Source organism: Pyxicephalus adspersus, chromosome Z (genome assembly GCF_032062135.1).
Source record: "Pyxicephalus adspersus chromosome Z, UCB_Pads_2.0, whole genome shotgun sequence".
Taxonomy (NCBI): domain Eukaryota; kingdom Metazoa; phylum Chordata; class Amphibia; order Anura; family Pyxicephalidae; genus Pyxicephalus; species Pyxicephalus adspersus.
The window spans coordinates 55760286-55775336 of NC_092871.1; the positions used below are offsets into that span (position 1 = coordinate 55760286).

The 15051-nt window shown below is 39.7% G+C and overlaps 1 protein-coding gene across 1 annotated transcript; it reads right to left on the reverse strand.

The window, feature by feature from the left end:
- Positions 1 to 3071: 3071 nt before the first annotated feature.
- On the reverse strand, positions 3072 to 8019 carry NRARP (NOTCH regulated ankyrin repeat protein). Its single transcript, XM_072429695.1, has one exon. The coding sequence runs from the start codon at positions 7381 to 7383 to the stop codon at positions 7039 to 7041; it is 345 nt and encodes a 114-aa protein (XP_072285796.1). The 5' UTR covers positions 7384 to 8019; the 3' UTR covers positions 3072 to 7038.
- Positions 8020 to 15051: the final 7032 nt, after the last annotated feature.

The window sequence follows — 15051 nt, forward strand, 5'->3', positions numbered from 1 at the left end:
TGCAAGGAAGGAGGTGGTTTTGGAGGAAATTAGATTAATTAATTTCCATCGGCTTCCCTTGCAAGTGAGTCAGCAGTGCACAGGATCACTGTAATTTATATTGAAAATTGAAAGATTACACGCATGTCACCTACCTAGCGTGACATTTTTTTTGCCACCAAAACGCCTACTGTGTTTTTTTTTATTAATTTACAAGTTTCAGGGGTTGGCAACTGTAAAATACTTTAGAAAGATTTATGCAGAATTTTTATACAGAGTGAAGGGAGCTTAGCCTCCATGAAACCGTCCAGAGAAAACAAAAATACCCAGTGGTATGTCAGGTGATTGGCTCCCTTTTGCCCCATGTGACAGCACTGTAGCCAATTGAAAGGAAAGATAATTCTAAGGTGTTGGTATCGCTATCATTACAGAAACCCGGCAATGGCAAACATGTTCATATTAACCTCCCTGGCGGTATTCCCGAGTTTGCCTCGGGGTTAATTCTCAGTACCAAAAGCGTTAACCATTGTAAAGGACTTACCTGGTCCCAAAGAGCCCACAGCATCCTCCAGCGATGTCCACCCGGCATCTGTGTCCCCTGGCCTCGTGTCCCCGGCATGATCAATATGACGTGTGAGAGTGTGGGAGCAGTGAACTGGGGGGCGTGACCGGACAGGAAATTTAAACAGAATGTACCGCTTTCCCATTCAAAATTAATGATATAATCAGATCGCCAGGGAGTTTAAGGAATATATCTTTGCAGAAGATTGTCCACATGGTTACAATAAAATGTGGTTAAACATGTATGGGGAAAGAATGGGTTTACATTAAAAAATACATCTATATGTATATCTCTCTCTCTCTCTCTCTCTCTCTCTCTCTGTATATATATATATATATATATATATATATATGTGTGTGTGTGTGTGTGTGTGGTTACAATGAAAACCAGCTTAACAAAAGAACACAAAGTTTCGATCACTTGTTTTTTCATCTGATGGTGTTAGCAATATGCACCTAAAGTGGGATCACAGCCAAAACTCTTTGTGTTTAGTTTTAGATTAGGTTAAAATGATTTAGGTTCTTATTTTTAACCTAGTTTTCTTTTAGGGGAAGCTCTACTTCACTTCCCATCCATATAGAATGGTGGTTAATGAGAGGGAAACTCTCTCCAGCAGTTAAAACCTAAAAGGTGTTCTTTCCCCCATTATGGTCCCCAAAACCTAAGGGAAAACTATTGTCTTTAAATTATTTTATTATTGAGGATTCAAAATTGAAATACACCAGAAACCAGAGATGCCACAGAAAAACTACATTAGCATTGCATCCCTTTAAAAAATGACTTCATTCACTGCATTCTCTGGGCAGCAATTGACCTAAAGTAAATGAATAGAGTTGTAGAGATATTTAAAACTATTCTAGAACAAAAAGAGAGGACACTCCTACACTGGATGATCCAAACAGAAGGGGACATATCTAAAATGGACCCAAAATGTTTTTGTTGGGTCAAAACCCATATAAATGAAAATTCAAGTATAGATTGATCATTGCTTGTCTTTTGTAGTCCAAGTGATTTCAGGGATCTGTGACATGAAATACAACCTCCTTGGATGTTCCTGCAAAGATGTCTACAGTTGTGAGAGAAGTGCAAACCAATCTGTTGAACTTTCTAAGTAATGGGAGCAGTTCTGGGTCCTGTGTGCACTTCCTGCAACCTAAAGAGCCTTCCCATTGAGTTGAACCACCAAATGACTGGCCTTTTATCATCAGATCTGAGAGTGGGAGTGGGAATAGTTAAGCAAAAGACAACTGGAAGAGCTGCCACCAAAGTTCTGTGATGTCAGCCTACAACAGGACATAAACTGCATTTCTGGCAGACAATAATGTGTTTTTCTGTACTTGTACTACAGCTTTTAATACAACATGGGGAAATGTATTACAGAGATGTACTTTATTTTGCATTGAGATATGTTGTTAATAAAATTGGAGATAAAGGCTGACCGTGCACCCTCTAGAAGTGTTATGTCACTAATTATGCCTCCCACCCTCTTTAATTGGTTAAAGACCAGTTCACATATCTGGTATTGCAAAGCTTGTATCATGCATTGATGCAGTGTGGTGCCATTCATTCTGACTGGCACCCCAAGTCCTCTTCTCCAGCCCTCAACTGCACCTCAGGGCAGTGCACTATAGTGCATTGCAATGTACTGATGGAAATAGTACAGTGTGATTTTTAAACCAGCTGCCTATATGTAGAGGACAGCAACGCACAACTGTACATATGTGTGAATGGGACACAGATTAGAAATTCTGACTTTTCTCTGACCTTTTAGATTTGCACCCTTTGTCCTTGGTCAGAGAAAGTACCAAGTTTTGTTGATCAACAAAAATACTAAACTATCAACACTCCAAGTTTAGTCCAACTGCAAGTCCTAACATGAAGCCATGGCTGAAGGGTCACACGTTCACTATCAGTAAATGTGCTCATACCATTCAAGTGTCCAGGCCAGGCTCTAGTACAGTTTAGCCATTCCTGAAGTAGGGGTAGGCATCGACATGAAAACTGAACATCATGTTACACATTGGGGCTGAAAAGGATGAGACTGTAGGACAGCTTTGGGCTTCCTGTTCTTCTGGATGTACATACGGGTTTCACATGGAGCTTTCAATTAACGGCAAGTGAGACTGGTTTTACAACTTCAAAGCATAATTCCAGAAGTTTTTTAGTTGTTAAAGGTGTAGAAGTTCTTTAAGGGTTTAATTTGTATCTGTGTAACCTTGGATCTGTTCCATTCCTTCTCCACCATCCCCTGCTTCTAGGATGTGTTGGAGTCAAGGCAGCTAGAAGATATCCAAACATCCAAAGAGAAGATGTAAAAAGACCAAAGTCAAATTCTGAACAACAGGCCACCAAAATGGGGGCATATACTGAGCAATACTGCACCCACAACCCCCATATCCTCCCATTTGCAGCATCCTCATTGATTTTATGAGGAATTCACCTGTAATACTTCATAGTAGTAGGCAGCTAGTTTACTTATGGGATCATGAACTTAAAACATCAAACACAGGATCTAATGAAAAGTATAATCAAGTGTAAAAGAAAATGTTTTATTTTCTATTTCAACGTATCGCCAATATAGGCTGATTTTTACACCACAAATTCACAGAACAACCGCACAGTTACAAAACAAGCTCACAAAACCAATACACTACATCGCATACAATTCTCATAAGCAACAATACAACTACATTTCATCAACAGTCAATGGAGCAAAAAGATCAATTCAGAAAACACGCCCTTTATAAATTAGATGGATTCTCACTCGTTCATTTATTTGTTGTAATGAAAATGTCAAACCTGCAACAATTAAGGTCAGTCCATGCAAAACTAATATTTCAGTCTTGGACAGGTGCCAGAATTTTTAAAAAAATTTCTTGGTAATCCTGGGTTCTCCACGCCACCTTCATGACAGGACCATATCAAGGTCATCAGTTCCAATATAGATTTCCCATCTACTTTATTACTAGGAGAATGCGGGCAATCCAGGGCCCAGGAAATGGAGATCAAAGTTGGGATGTATAATTATTGTCATGATCATGATTAACTAAACTAAATTATTAGCTTTGAATGGACTTTTTTTGTTTTATGGACATTCTTCATACAGAGCAACTTAAAAAACACTCCATATACATATTGCAATCTCTAAATTCCATAGTATAATTCCTGAGACAATAAGCACTTGGTGCCTCTGACAGGCCAACAATCCTAAATCAACCAGCAGGCTGGACTAGGTAACAACAACATGGTTTCCTATGATACACAGAGCACATGACCTTGCCAATATTTAATATTAGTCCCATGCTATTCAAAGGACCAAAAGAGCTACAACATAGATAGAATATACTGCAAATCTGCAGTAAGAAAAGTTACCATAATTGTAAATCATCATGTAGAAGTCCCAATACTTACAAAGAAAATTGAAGTTTTAGAGTTACTTTACACGCAGCTGATCACTCCATGTTGGCTGCGATTTTAGCTTACGGTATTTATCAAGTAGGATTGAATAGAAAATTGTGCAGTAAGTTGTCAGCTGTGTAAATATTTTCTCCCAGTGCACCAACTTCATTTTATTGATTCAGGTCTGGGGAGTTCCCAAAACAAAAATGAAAAAAAAAGCTATAAAATTTTTTTTTTTTTTTTTTTAATTTTTCTTTTTTTAAAACAATTCTTTCAGAGGCTTCAGGTCATACATATCATACACTCAAATAATGCTGTATTTTACAGACTTTATCCAGTTACAACATGGCGATCTCAAACACAGCTCCAATATAAGCCTATAACTTTAATTAACATAATTAAAAGAAATTTTCCGTATCTAGAACACAATAGATCACAGACAAAACTCCTTTCTGGAGCAGATTACAGCCACACCATCCTGTTCATCCCAAGAATTTAAAGGAAAAGGGGGGTGTTAAAAATGGAGGTCAGGGACTCCTGTGACAATGAAAGAGAAGAGACAGTGAAATGGGACAGACTATTGAGAAGTCAGCCAATGCACCTGCTCCTGGAGCAGATCTGGTCTAGTGGTGGCATGCAGGGTCATATTATGAGACAAGGGGGAGAAGGGGGGGGGGTGATGGGCAGGACAGAAGCTGAATTTGAGAACATATGGTAGCCAGGAATATTTTAATCCCAGTCACAAAATAGAGCTGCATTTGATTATTGCAATAAAAAAATGCTTCACAGTTAAAAAAGGAATGCAACACCAAAATAACCTACATATCTCTTTAACAACTGAAACCTTCAAGAAGAATAATAAAAAAGGCACATATATATATATATATATATATATATATATATAACACCTTGGGATGAACATATGAGTAATTACATCATAAATATTATGACATTATTTGTGGCAGATCCACCTAAAATGTGCAACAAGCTGTGTTTTTCCACTTTTAAACACACTATCCCTTTTGCCCACAAACCCATTTAAAGTAATTTTTTGTTAACCCCCCCCCCCCCCCCCCCAAAAAAAAAAGAAAAAAAAAAATCATAGCTGCCCCCCACCCTCGCCTAACCCAATCAAAAACTATTGGACAGAGGCAAAGCCCTGTGCCAAGTAATACACCAGCCTAACAATGTAGACCAATTAAATAGAAAAAAATGCTGAAAATTCAGCACAACAAGACTTATTTTTAATAAAAGTTTACACCTCGACTTCTTTTTTTTAAACAATGTACAAAATTCTTAAGGGGGACCTTGTTAGAGAGCATAGATTACATGGTTTATGCTGCCCTTATGGCTGCAGGTTTTGAATAAGTTTACCACAATATGGTCTAGCTGGACTGGAGTTGATTTGCTGCTCTAAGCCATTAAATGCTTTACAAATCTATTTATAAAAAAAAAAAAATAATAATACAGTGGCAGACATGGTGTCCCACATAAACCAGAAATTCTATGATCATAAAAGGGCGATACTTACAGCTAACCTGCATAGCATAGCAGTATACAGTGCAATATAACACAGTAGGTAAGAATTTTTTTTTTTTTTTTTTTAACATCAATTTTTTAAAGGTTGGAAATAATAAATCCCTATATTAATTCACGTCATTGATATTAATCACCTCCAGCAAAAAAAAATGTTAGATTTGCAGCCAGTCATAATAAATCAACGATTGAATTTTAACAATTTTTTATTGGGCTTAATATAAAATGATTTTAGAGGGTTGAAGCAAATTGGGACCAATATAAGATGCTCAAACAGCAGATAAAAATAACCTGTTTCATTTGCATTATAATTATTCTATGTCCCCTAGGGATTTTTTAAAAATCTTTTTAAGGCAGCGCTTGCCTGATCCAAAGCATACATATCAAATAAACAATCCTGTTGCTTTTCTATTTCTATTTAAATCTACATAATTTGTGGCTTCTAACATATAACCCAGAATTCAGTAGTGAACAGGTCACAATTCTCCATGCAGACAGCAGATGGTGCACTTGCTCCTTTATTTGTGCAAAACAGTGTGCAACCAAGTATGTGCATGCATGTGTGGAAGTGCAAAAAAAAAAAAATTCTGCACATACAAAAACACAATATAAACACATATTATGATTGGACACTTGATAGCATCTTATTCAAGTCTTCTTTATTTCTAGAAAGGAAACTGCAAATGATAGTATACCAATATGCAATTTTCTAGATTTCATGTTATGTACAAAAAAAAAAAAAAAAAAAAAAAAAGATAATTTATCAAAGAAAAAGAAATTCTGTTTAATTAGATAGGGACAATACTTTTAATGAGCAGAAGATTTTTATACAGAAGGCTCATTCTGTTTTCAATACTTCAGGGGGCAATACAAATCTTTTTGCAATAATATTTATTTTTTGGCTGAAAAGTTAATATGTTGAGGGACTGAAAGAAATACTGAAAATATTTATACAATGAGAATGATCTGGGATAAAAAAAAAACAAAAAACGTTGAAAACATTACCTACAAGTGCAGCGTACAGTATCTGGAGCTGTTTCATTTAAAATACTGTGCTTAAGGCCGAGGTAGATGTAAAAATAAGATGAAAAAAAGGACATAAAATAAAATAATAAAATGTATCTTTGTGGGCCCCAAACTTTCTAAAACCTGGAGACCAAAGAGCAGCTTTTATCATGTCAAAGAGAAAATAAAAAAAGACACAAACGAAGAGGCAGGAGTCACTTTCCATGGAAAAAAAATAAAAACACAATCTTTTGTACCTAATATAAAGAAAATTAAAGTTCTTCTGGAAAATATAACCTTTACCAGCTGAAAGGAAGATAAAAAAATATTTAGTAACCAGCAGTTGATAAGGATCCGGTGGATACACATATTTTAAGATTATACCCTCCAAAATCACAAGCCTTGTTTGAAAACCTTAAGCAGCAGAGCCTCTTTAATAAAAAAAAACAAAAAACAACAACAAAAAAACGCAAAAACTGAAAACATACACAACAAAAATGATTTATACCCCCATAAAACAGGAAGTGATGGAATGTCACTGCTTGTCCCTAGGGCAGTTACCGACTGCTGGACGAATACTTGGCCTTGGTGATGAGATAGAGGACAATGTCTTGGTGGCCACCATAGGCTGCTATGTGCAGGGCACTCCAACCGTCCCTGTTGGCCAGTCTGATGTCTGCTCCAAACTTCACAAGCAGCTTGACCAACTCCAGGTTGCCATCGATAACAGACTGGTGCAATGCAGTCTGGCCCTCTGGCCCAAAAGAGTTGACGTTAAACTCACAGTTGGTCATGTTCTGAAGAAGGGACTGGAGTTCCTTGGTGTTACCTTTCCTTACAGCCTCCTGGAACACCCGCTGGGTGTGAGGGATGGAGCAGGTGGACACTTCTGTCTGGCTCATGGTTGGTAGAAGATCCAGATGGGTAGGGGGTCAGGTCTCTTTGTAGCAAAGATAGCAGGAAACTAGTCTGGATCGTAGTGAAAAAAGATCTTCTGTTGAGCAGTTTAGAAGCGGTTCTTTTTGGAAAGGATCTTGGTCCTTTTTGCAAGGACCTCTAGGAGAGCTCCGTGAGGGTAAGGCAAAGATTAGGAGTTGGTGACTGTGGCCAGCCCGGTAGAAACTGCAGATTAGTATGTAGCTAGCTTCTGAAGCTCCTACACCCCCTGCACTTTATAGCTCCCTCTACGTCTTCTGCACAGACGAATCTAGGAGGCAAGAAAAAGGGGAAGGGGGAAGCACTTCAAATAATCCAAGAAGTTTGAGTAAAGATGCAATGAGGTCAATTCTTTCAGCAATGACACTTCCAAGCTCCTAGATGGTGATACAAGACTGGCTTCGGCTATTTAAGTGTTTGCACTGTGACTTTTTAGGGATCCCAAGCCTTTCTCCAAGGCTAGCTCCGTCTAATGATCCAAGGCTAGCACAGGCTCCAGCAGACGTTCTCGTACTGTGTCCTCCGGGCGATGCATGAGGCGTGCTGCCGGTGCTGCTGCCGGAAACTTGCAGGTCAGACTCAGCTCGCCTCCGGCCAGCGCAGCCCCTTTTTAGGGAGAGCGCTGATTTGCATCACAATGCTCCGCCGTCCCGGGTTCCTATTGGCTGAGAGCCCATGGTGCGCCGGCCTCCTTCGCCCCGCCCACCAGAGTGGAACGTTGAGAGTCTGGGCGTGTGTTTGGAAGTTTGATTTTAGGGAGAGTGATAAAAGTTCTCACGCACTGTCTGAAAGGATGGGGGGGGCTGACACACTGCCACCCTCCTCCCTGTGTACATACTGGGGCCCAATGTCTACCTAACCCTGTCTTACAGAACCTCCAAGATTGTAAGCTCTTTGGGGCAGGGTCCTCTCCTCCTCCTGTGTCACTGTCTGTATTCGTCTGCCATTTGCAACCCCTATTTAACGTACAGCACTGTGTAATATGTTGGTGCGATATAAATCCTATTTAATAATATTAATAATGATAATGTCACTACAAAAAGGTAATTTATTTTCAGTAATAGCGTCCAGTTATTGGTCATTTGTGTGTAGAAAGAAGTGCAACACATAAAGCACTCATTGTGGCTTTGGAACCCTTGGACCTGTGTTATAGGTGATAATGTCATCAAGGGGGACAGAGGGCATACTATCAGGAATGAGTAATTTATGTTACATACCCTCTAGTATAAAGCAACATACAGGATTCAAATGTGAACAACCGATTCTCCAATTCCCCAAATGAATAGCAAATGCAAAAATGTGCCATTCTGTGCATAGTCATTCGCTGTTCCCATCTCCATCCTGGGTGACCCCCTGGTTCTCCCCTTCGTCATCCAGATTACTCCCTTCTCTGACCCGGGTCTTTGCTAATCCTCATTCTTTTGAGCAACCTTCACATCAACTTTGCTACAACCACTCCTACTTGGCCATGCTCCTACCCTGAAAATTCTGCTTAAGTTCTAAATCTTTCTTCAAAAATAGTGCTGAATGTTCTGTTATGTGAGTGAGCTCGTGTGCATGCATACAGCCTCCTAGCTATATATCTGGATCATCTAAAGAAGGCACAGAGGTTTACCACTAGGTAACAAATAAATGAAGTGATCATTGTGACTGTTGACCTCTCTGGATAGTTTTCTAGATGTCATGCTAGTCTAATTCAGCAGTATATATTACTCCACCTGTCCACATTACAGCTATGGAGTAGCCAAAAGAGAAATGCCCTGAATTGTGATGCACTGTTTTAAAAAACTGTAACAATATGGCTCACTTCACGTTTGATTGTATGTGACAGATAACAATTTATTGCTTCTACTTTCCATGGAATTCAGGTATAGAGTAATTGTGCCTGTAGAGGAGCTGTCTTTCCTCTTTACACCTACAGAGGGCAGTAATGAACAGCCATATCAACCCCCCTCCCCTCTTTCTTCCCCCTCTTCCCTGTAAAACACCAATATGTTCTTTGAAGGAAACATTTTACTGGCAAGAGGGTGCTAAGGAGGCAAAACAGTCTGAAATCGCACAGGGCACAAAGTATCACCTGTCAGACCTTTAACCTCCCTGGAACTGAGATGGTCATTAATGGGTTAACCCTTGCATTGCCTGTGGCATTTTCCAGCCTCACATGTAATGCATATGTTTCAAGTTGGAAACTATCTTAGGCAAAATGGCTTATCTAGGTTGTCATCAGTCAAGTTCATACATCTGACAGATGGCCAGAACAATTTGTGCAGGTCACTAAAAGGCTAACATGGAATTGGCTTCCCGCAAACCTGGTACAATATGGGTTTAAAAACAAAGATGAAAAATAAAAATTCAAAAGTGTACAGTTAAAAAATGCAGCCTATCCACTGTGGAAAAGTGACATCACTAAAATTGCAGCCAGTTTATTAGTGAGTAGTGACATCACAAGGAATACGGCCTAACCATTCACTACAGTGATGTGACATTAAAGAGAATGCAGCCTATCCACTTATTAGACCATGGTGGCTGCACTGGTAACTAAATTATTCACCCATTGAAAAAATGTCATAAGTGAAGATGCAACCTATTTATTCTAAACCAAAGAGATCACTATAAATGCTACCTATTCATTAAAAAAACATTGGTGACATCACTGAATGGAGCATATCAACTCTTTAAAGATTGATAGGATTCAGCCTATTCATCCACTACAAACTGGTGACATCACTATGAATACAGACAAACTATTCACTACAGACTGGTGACATCACTGAGGATGCAGCCAAACTATTCACTAAAGACTGGTGACATCAATTAGGATGTAGCCAATCCATTCATTACATACTGGTCACATTAGGAAGGATGCAGCCAATCCATTCACAAGACTGGTGACATCACTGAAGATGTAGCTAATCCATTTACTATGGACTGGTGACATTAATAAAGATGCAGCCAATCCATTTGCGACGGACTGGTGACATTAATGAAGATGCAGCCAATCCATTCAATACAGACTGGTGACATAACTGAGGATGCAGCCAATTCATTCACTACAGACTGGTGACATCACAGAAGATGTAGCCAATCTATTCACTACAGACCATTGACATCACTGAGGATGCAGCCAATCCATTCACTACAGACGGGTGGCATCACTGAGGATACAGCCAATCCATTCACTACAGACTGGGGACATTAATGAGGATGCAGCCAATCCATTCACGGCAGACTGGTGACATCAATGAGAATGTAGCCAATCCATTCAATACAGACTGGGGACATTAATGAGGATGCAGCCAATCACTTCAGTACAGACTGGTGACATCAATGAAGATGTAGTGATCATTTAAATCCATTCACAGCAGACAGGAGACATGACTATGAATGCAATTTATCTGCCAGCGGGGTGAAACTCTCCAGCATTTACCATTAACAAAAATACTAATTGGGGGGCTATCAAGTATCTCAGGATTTGGGCTCTCTGATCCATTTAATAAGAACATCTCAAAAACAATCCACTGATTAGGTTTCTAGGAACTTTGACTTTATGTATTGTATATATTGCTGGAAAATTCCCTCTATTCATTCTTCTTTCAAATATTTGTATATTACGGGATGTGGCAGGTGGAATTAATTGAATCTAATTGTGGGAGGCTCTAGATTTATATACCCTCATTCGGATTGTGGGTTTTTTTGGGCATCTTTGGGGTTGTTTCAATCCATATAATGCCTTGTCTGCTCTTATTTAGGTTTTTTTTTCTTCTCATTTTTTTTTGTGTGGCTAATTAGCAGTCAGTTATCATTGTTAGCTGTGGTCCCATCCATAATTCAATTTATGTATTTTGCTGTGAGGTGTCTCTTTAAAAAAATTGGCTTTTTATGGGAGGGGGTCATGTGTTATAGGGTTATGTTGGTTTTTATTTTATGTTGCTATTGGCTTTTAGGCTTTCCATTAAAAGGGGACTTATAGAACATAGGTTGAACTAGGTGCTTGGATGGAAATCGGGATCCCAGCTAAGAAAAGAATTGCTGTGTGCATGCAAGTCTAATAGTAAATGTAATTACTGAAGTGCTCCTTAGGTTCTACACAAAGGATAGTCTTCTGCCAGACAGAACAGCAAATGTCTATGTTTTCACCCCCTGTGTTTAGCCATTTACCTGCATTTACACTTTATTAAAAAAATCTACTTGTCAATAAGAAAAAAAAAACTTCAAATAACTTGGTTGGACAGGTAAACAATTGTTGGTCTTTTAGTGGCAGCAGGCAGCCCTTGCACAATATTTTGAGTCTGTTGTTAGGGTAAGTGGGGTCAGTGGTTGGTGTTCCTATTGGCTGGTTTTTAGAAGCTGTTCTGCACAATACCTTAGCATTAATGCACCTTACTTGGTGCCCTAAGGCAACTCAGCTCTGAGGCAATTGCATTGCAGTAAGAAACACATAGTAAGGCACTATCATGCATTGTGATGCTCTGCATGCACTTACAGCCTATTTAAATGTGACACAATGCACATTAATGCAATGCACATAAATGGAGACTTTTGCATGAGTACTGAATCATTCAGATTCAAACAGCCAGATCTTGTACTAAAGCTTTTATTGGCATCATGCATGGGACCTAAAATACCTTTATAAGGCCCTCCAGCCAGGCAACTAGAATTTTCAGGAGAGGTCAGTAACACTGGCATCCATTATTCCTCCCATAAAATCAAAGCCGTAAGAACATTTTGAATGTAGCTGCGTTAACAGTGTGAAAGGCGGGCAGTCTTGGGACTAAAAATACTGGACAGACCCAGCAGGATGGGATGTAAGGAATTGCAATTCTGTGTATAATATTACAATATACATGACTGCTCTTTTCATGTGGTGACGTACAATCATCACCTTGGTAAGAATTACTCAGCGTTTATAGTAGGAGGTAATTATAAAACCCAGACCATAACTATCCATCACCTACAGACAGCGGGGGAGGACAATTTTCAGGCTGTGCATCAGTTTAAATGTGGCCTCAAAACAATGAAAAATGTTGCCCTTAGGTATTAGTGCCTGAAAGGAGCATTGTTTGCAGTCAGCAGCCAATCAGCTTCTCCCTTTGGTGCAACCACAGTATATTCCGCAACACAAAAGGACATGGTTATTGATTTTTAGGGATGACAAAATAACTGATCACTATATCTAAAACTGAGAATCAAAAAGAAGCCTTTCTCAATCTTTTTAATATGAGGGAACTCTTGTAATAATTTTCAGGTCTTCAAGAAACCCCTTCAAATTTTTTTTTTAATCGAATCTCGCGAAACATGATCAACTTAACAAAAACCCTGTGCTCAAAAAAAGGTGTAAGTGCAAAAACACTACACAAAAAACTTGCACTGTGGTACTATTGTGATCCCTCCTCTAAAGAGGAAGGGTCACCCAGTTTTCCCAGACCCCCCGGGGCAAATCTCCTGACGGGGGCTGGGTACTAAGACCACCCAGCCGAAGCCAAAGTCAGACAGGGTCCTTTCTGTATGGGACTGCATAGGCTGTCCCAACAGATACTAGGCTGGGAGCTCTCCCAAAGAGAGACTCCCAGTAAAGGAGAGTACTCCCCAACACTTCAGGGCTAGCCCATAAGGAAAATGCACCCTCCTTCAAAAAGTGGCACACAAATACCATACCAGTGACAATGGAAAAAAACATAAATAATAAGTGCTCAGTGCATAACACACTGGGCAAAGAGTAAAAAATTGCCCATCTGTACTAGGTGCAGCTAGTGCAGAATTAAGGCAATGTGCTAAATCATCATGCGACATGCCTGTGTACCGAAAATCAACTGTGGGTTCACCACTGCTAAGCGATTTTAGGGTACCCCTGGTTCGCCACTCCAGGGGGACGACACTAAGCGAGATTCGGCCCGCTCTCAAGACCCGAGGGCCAGACCAAGAGTTCCCTGCTCCAACCAGTGGGACAGACCACTATCTGGAAGCTCCTTATCAGGGCAGGCCCCATGCCTCTCCCTGGTGGAGGGATAACCAGAGGAATAAGCATAGGGTGGCCCCTTACAGAGCATCACCATCTAGTTGTCCTTCCTAGCAGGTGTACTAGTTCACTGTATTCTTGCCAGGAATACGGCGCCGTTCCTCTCCTGCACACTGGAAGGATTAGGTACTACACTTGATCTTAGCCAAGGCCGAGAAGCTGGAACCCCTTACAATTACTATATCCCAAAATTCATACATTAGTGTGGAGTCAGTGGGAAGAATCTCTCTTTCATTGCTGGGCAATGGGAAGAATGTCACCCTCACAGATAGCCACAACATCATTGGTGTCACTTAAACTGACCTGAGGGGCACAAATTGCCCACTGCTCAATGAACCTCTAGCAACCCCCTGGCTCTCCAAAGCTGCATTTTAAATGTATAATTTTGTATTCTTCTTATGACAGGTTTTCTGAAAAAGTATTTCTGTCTTCTAATGATTAAGCCTTACAGACAAAGGGGCTGCACTTCTGTAAGTACTATTCTCCTGGCTGTCATGCTTATCTTACAGCTTCAGTCATTTCTAAATCATTGATCTGGAACAAGAATGCAGATCTGGAGATTTGACTTCAGTAGCTGCAGGTTGGTAAACACAGTTCTCCAAATTCCCAGCCTGGGCATGATCTCCAGTTGCCAACCATTACATATCACAGGGTATGTTGCCTTGAATCAATCCAGCCTTGTCTGTTCCCTAGATTTTGTAGTGGTCAATGTAGAAGCAGTGGAATAATCCCTGGCTTTTTGGTTTTGATAGAAAATCAAATCTAAAACTGCGACTGAAGGGTGAGATTGCTTCATGTGTAGCCAGCCTAAAAGTGTAAAAAAAATGGCTTTAGATATACTTTAAAGAGAGATAAGGAATTTCAAAACGAAGCACATGTAATGAACATATATGTCTGCCCCTATGTACATGGACTATTCTATACTAGTATTAGAAGACAACTGACCTACACTAGTATTCTTATTTACATAAAGCTGATTATAAAACATTAAATGTTCATAGTTCCTCTACAAAAGAAGGGAGCTGCTCTCGCACTCTCAGCTGCCATGAAGCCATTTCAGGATAATGAAGTGTGGAAATTTTGTGGCCACATCATGAATCACCCATGATTTAACAGGAGTGGCCCCGGGCTTGCCAGGAGGATTTACCTCAATGAATATTTTCACTTTCTGGTTACTTTTATTAGCTGCACTCTGTCTCTCCATGACAATAGGAACCTTAAACTTAAACCTTAAACTTAGCTGCTTATGGTCATATATCCCGCAATTGTGGAAGAAAAGGGAGAAGTCAACTGGTTGCTATAGGAAACACAGACTGCTCTGTGAGAAACTCCACCTCCTTTTACATCACTGATAAAGTTCCATAAAGAAATCCCTACCCCTTATGACATCACTAATATCCTAGACTGTATATAAAAATCTCCACCCCCTAAAAATGTACAGCGCTGCGTAATATGTTGGCGCTATATAAATCCTGTTTAATAATAATAATGACATCCATACCGGAATAAGTTCTATATGAGAATCCCTGCAGCAGGTGGATAGATTCTTCTTCAGGTGAATAGATTCTTCGCACCGTCTTTCTCTGCATGCCTATTGCACTGTAGAACAGCTACAGAT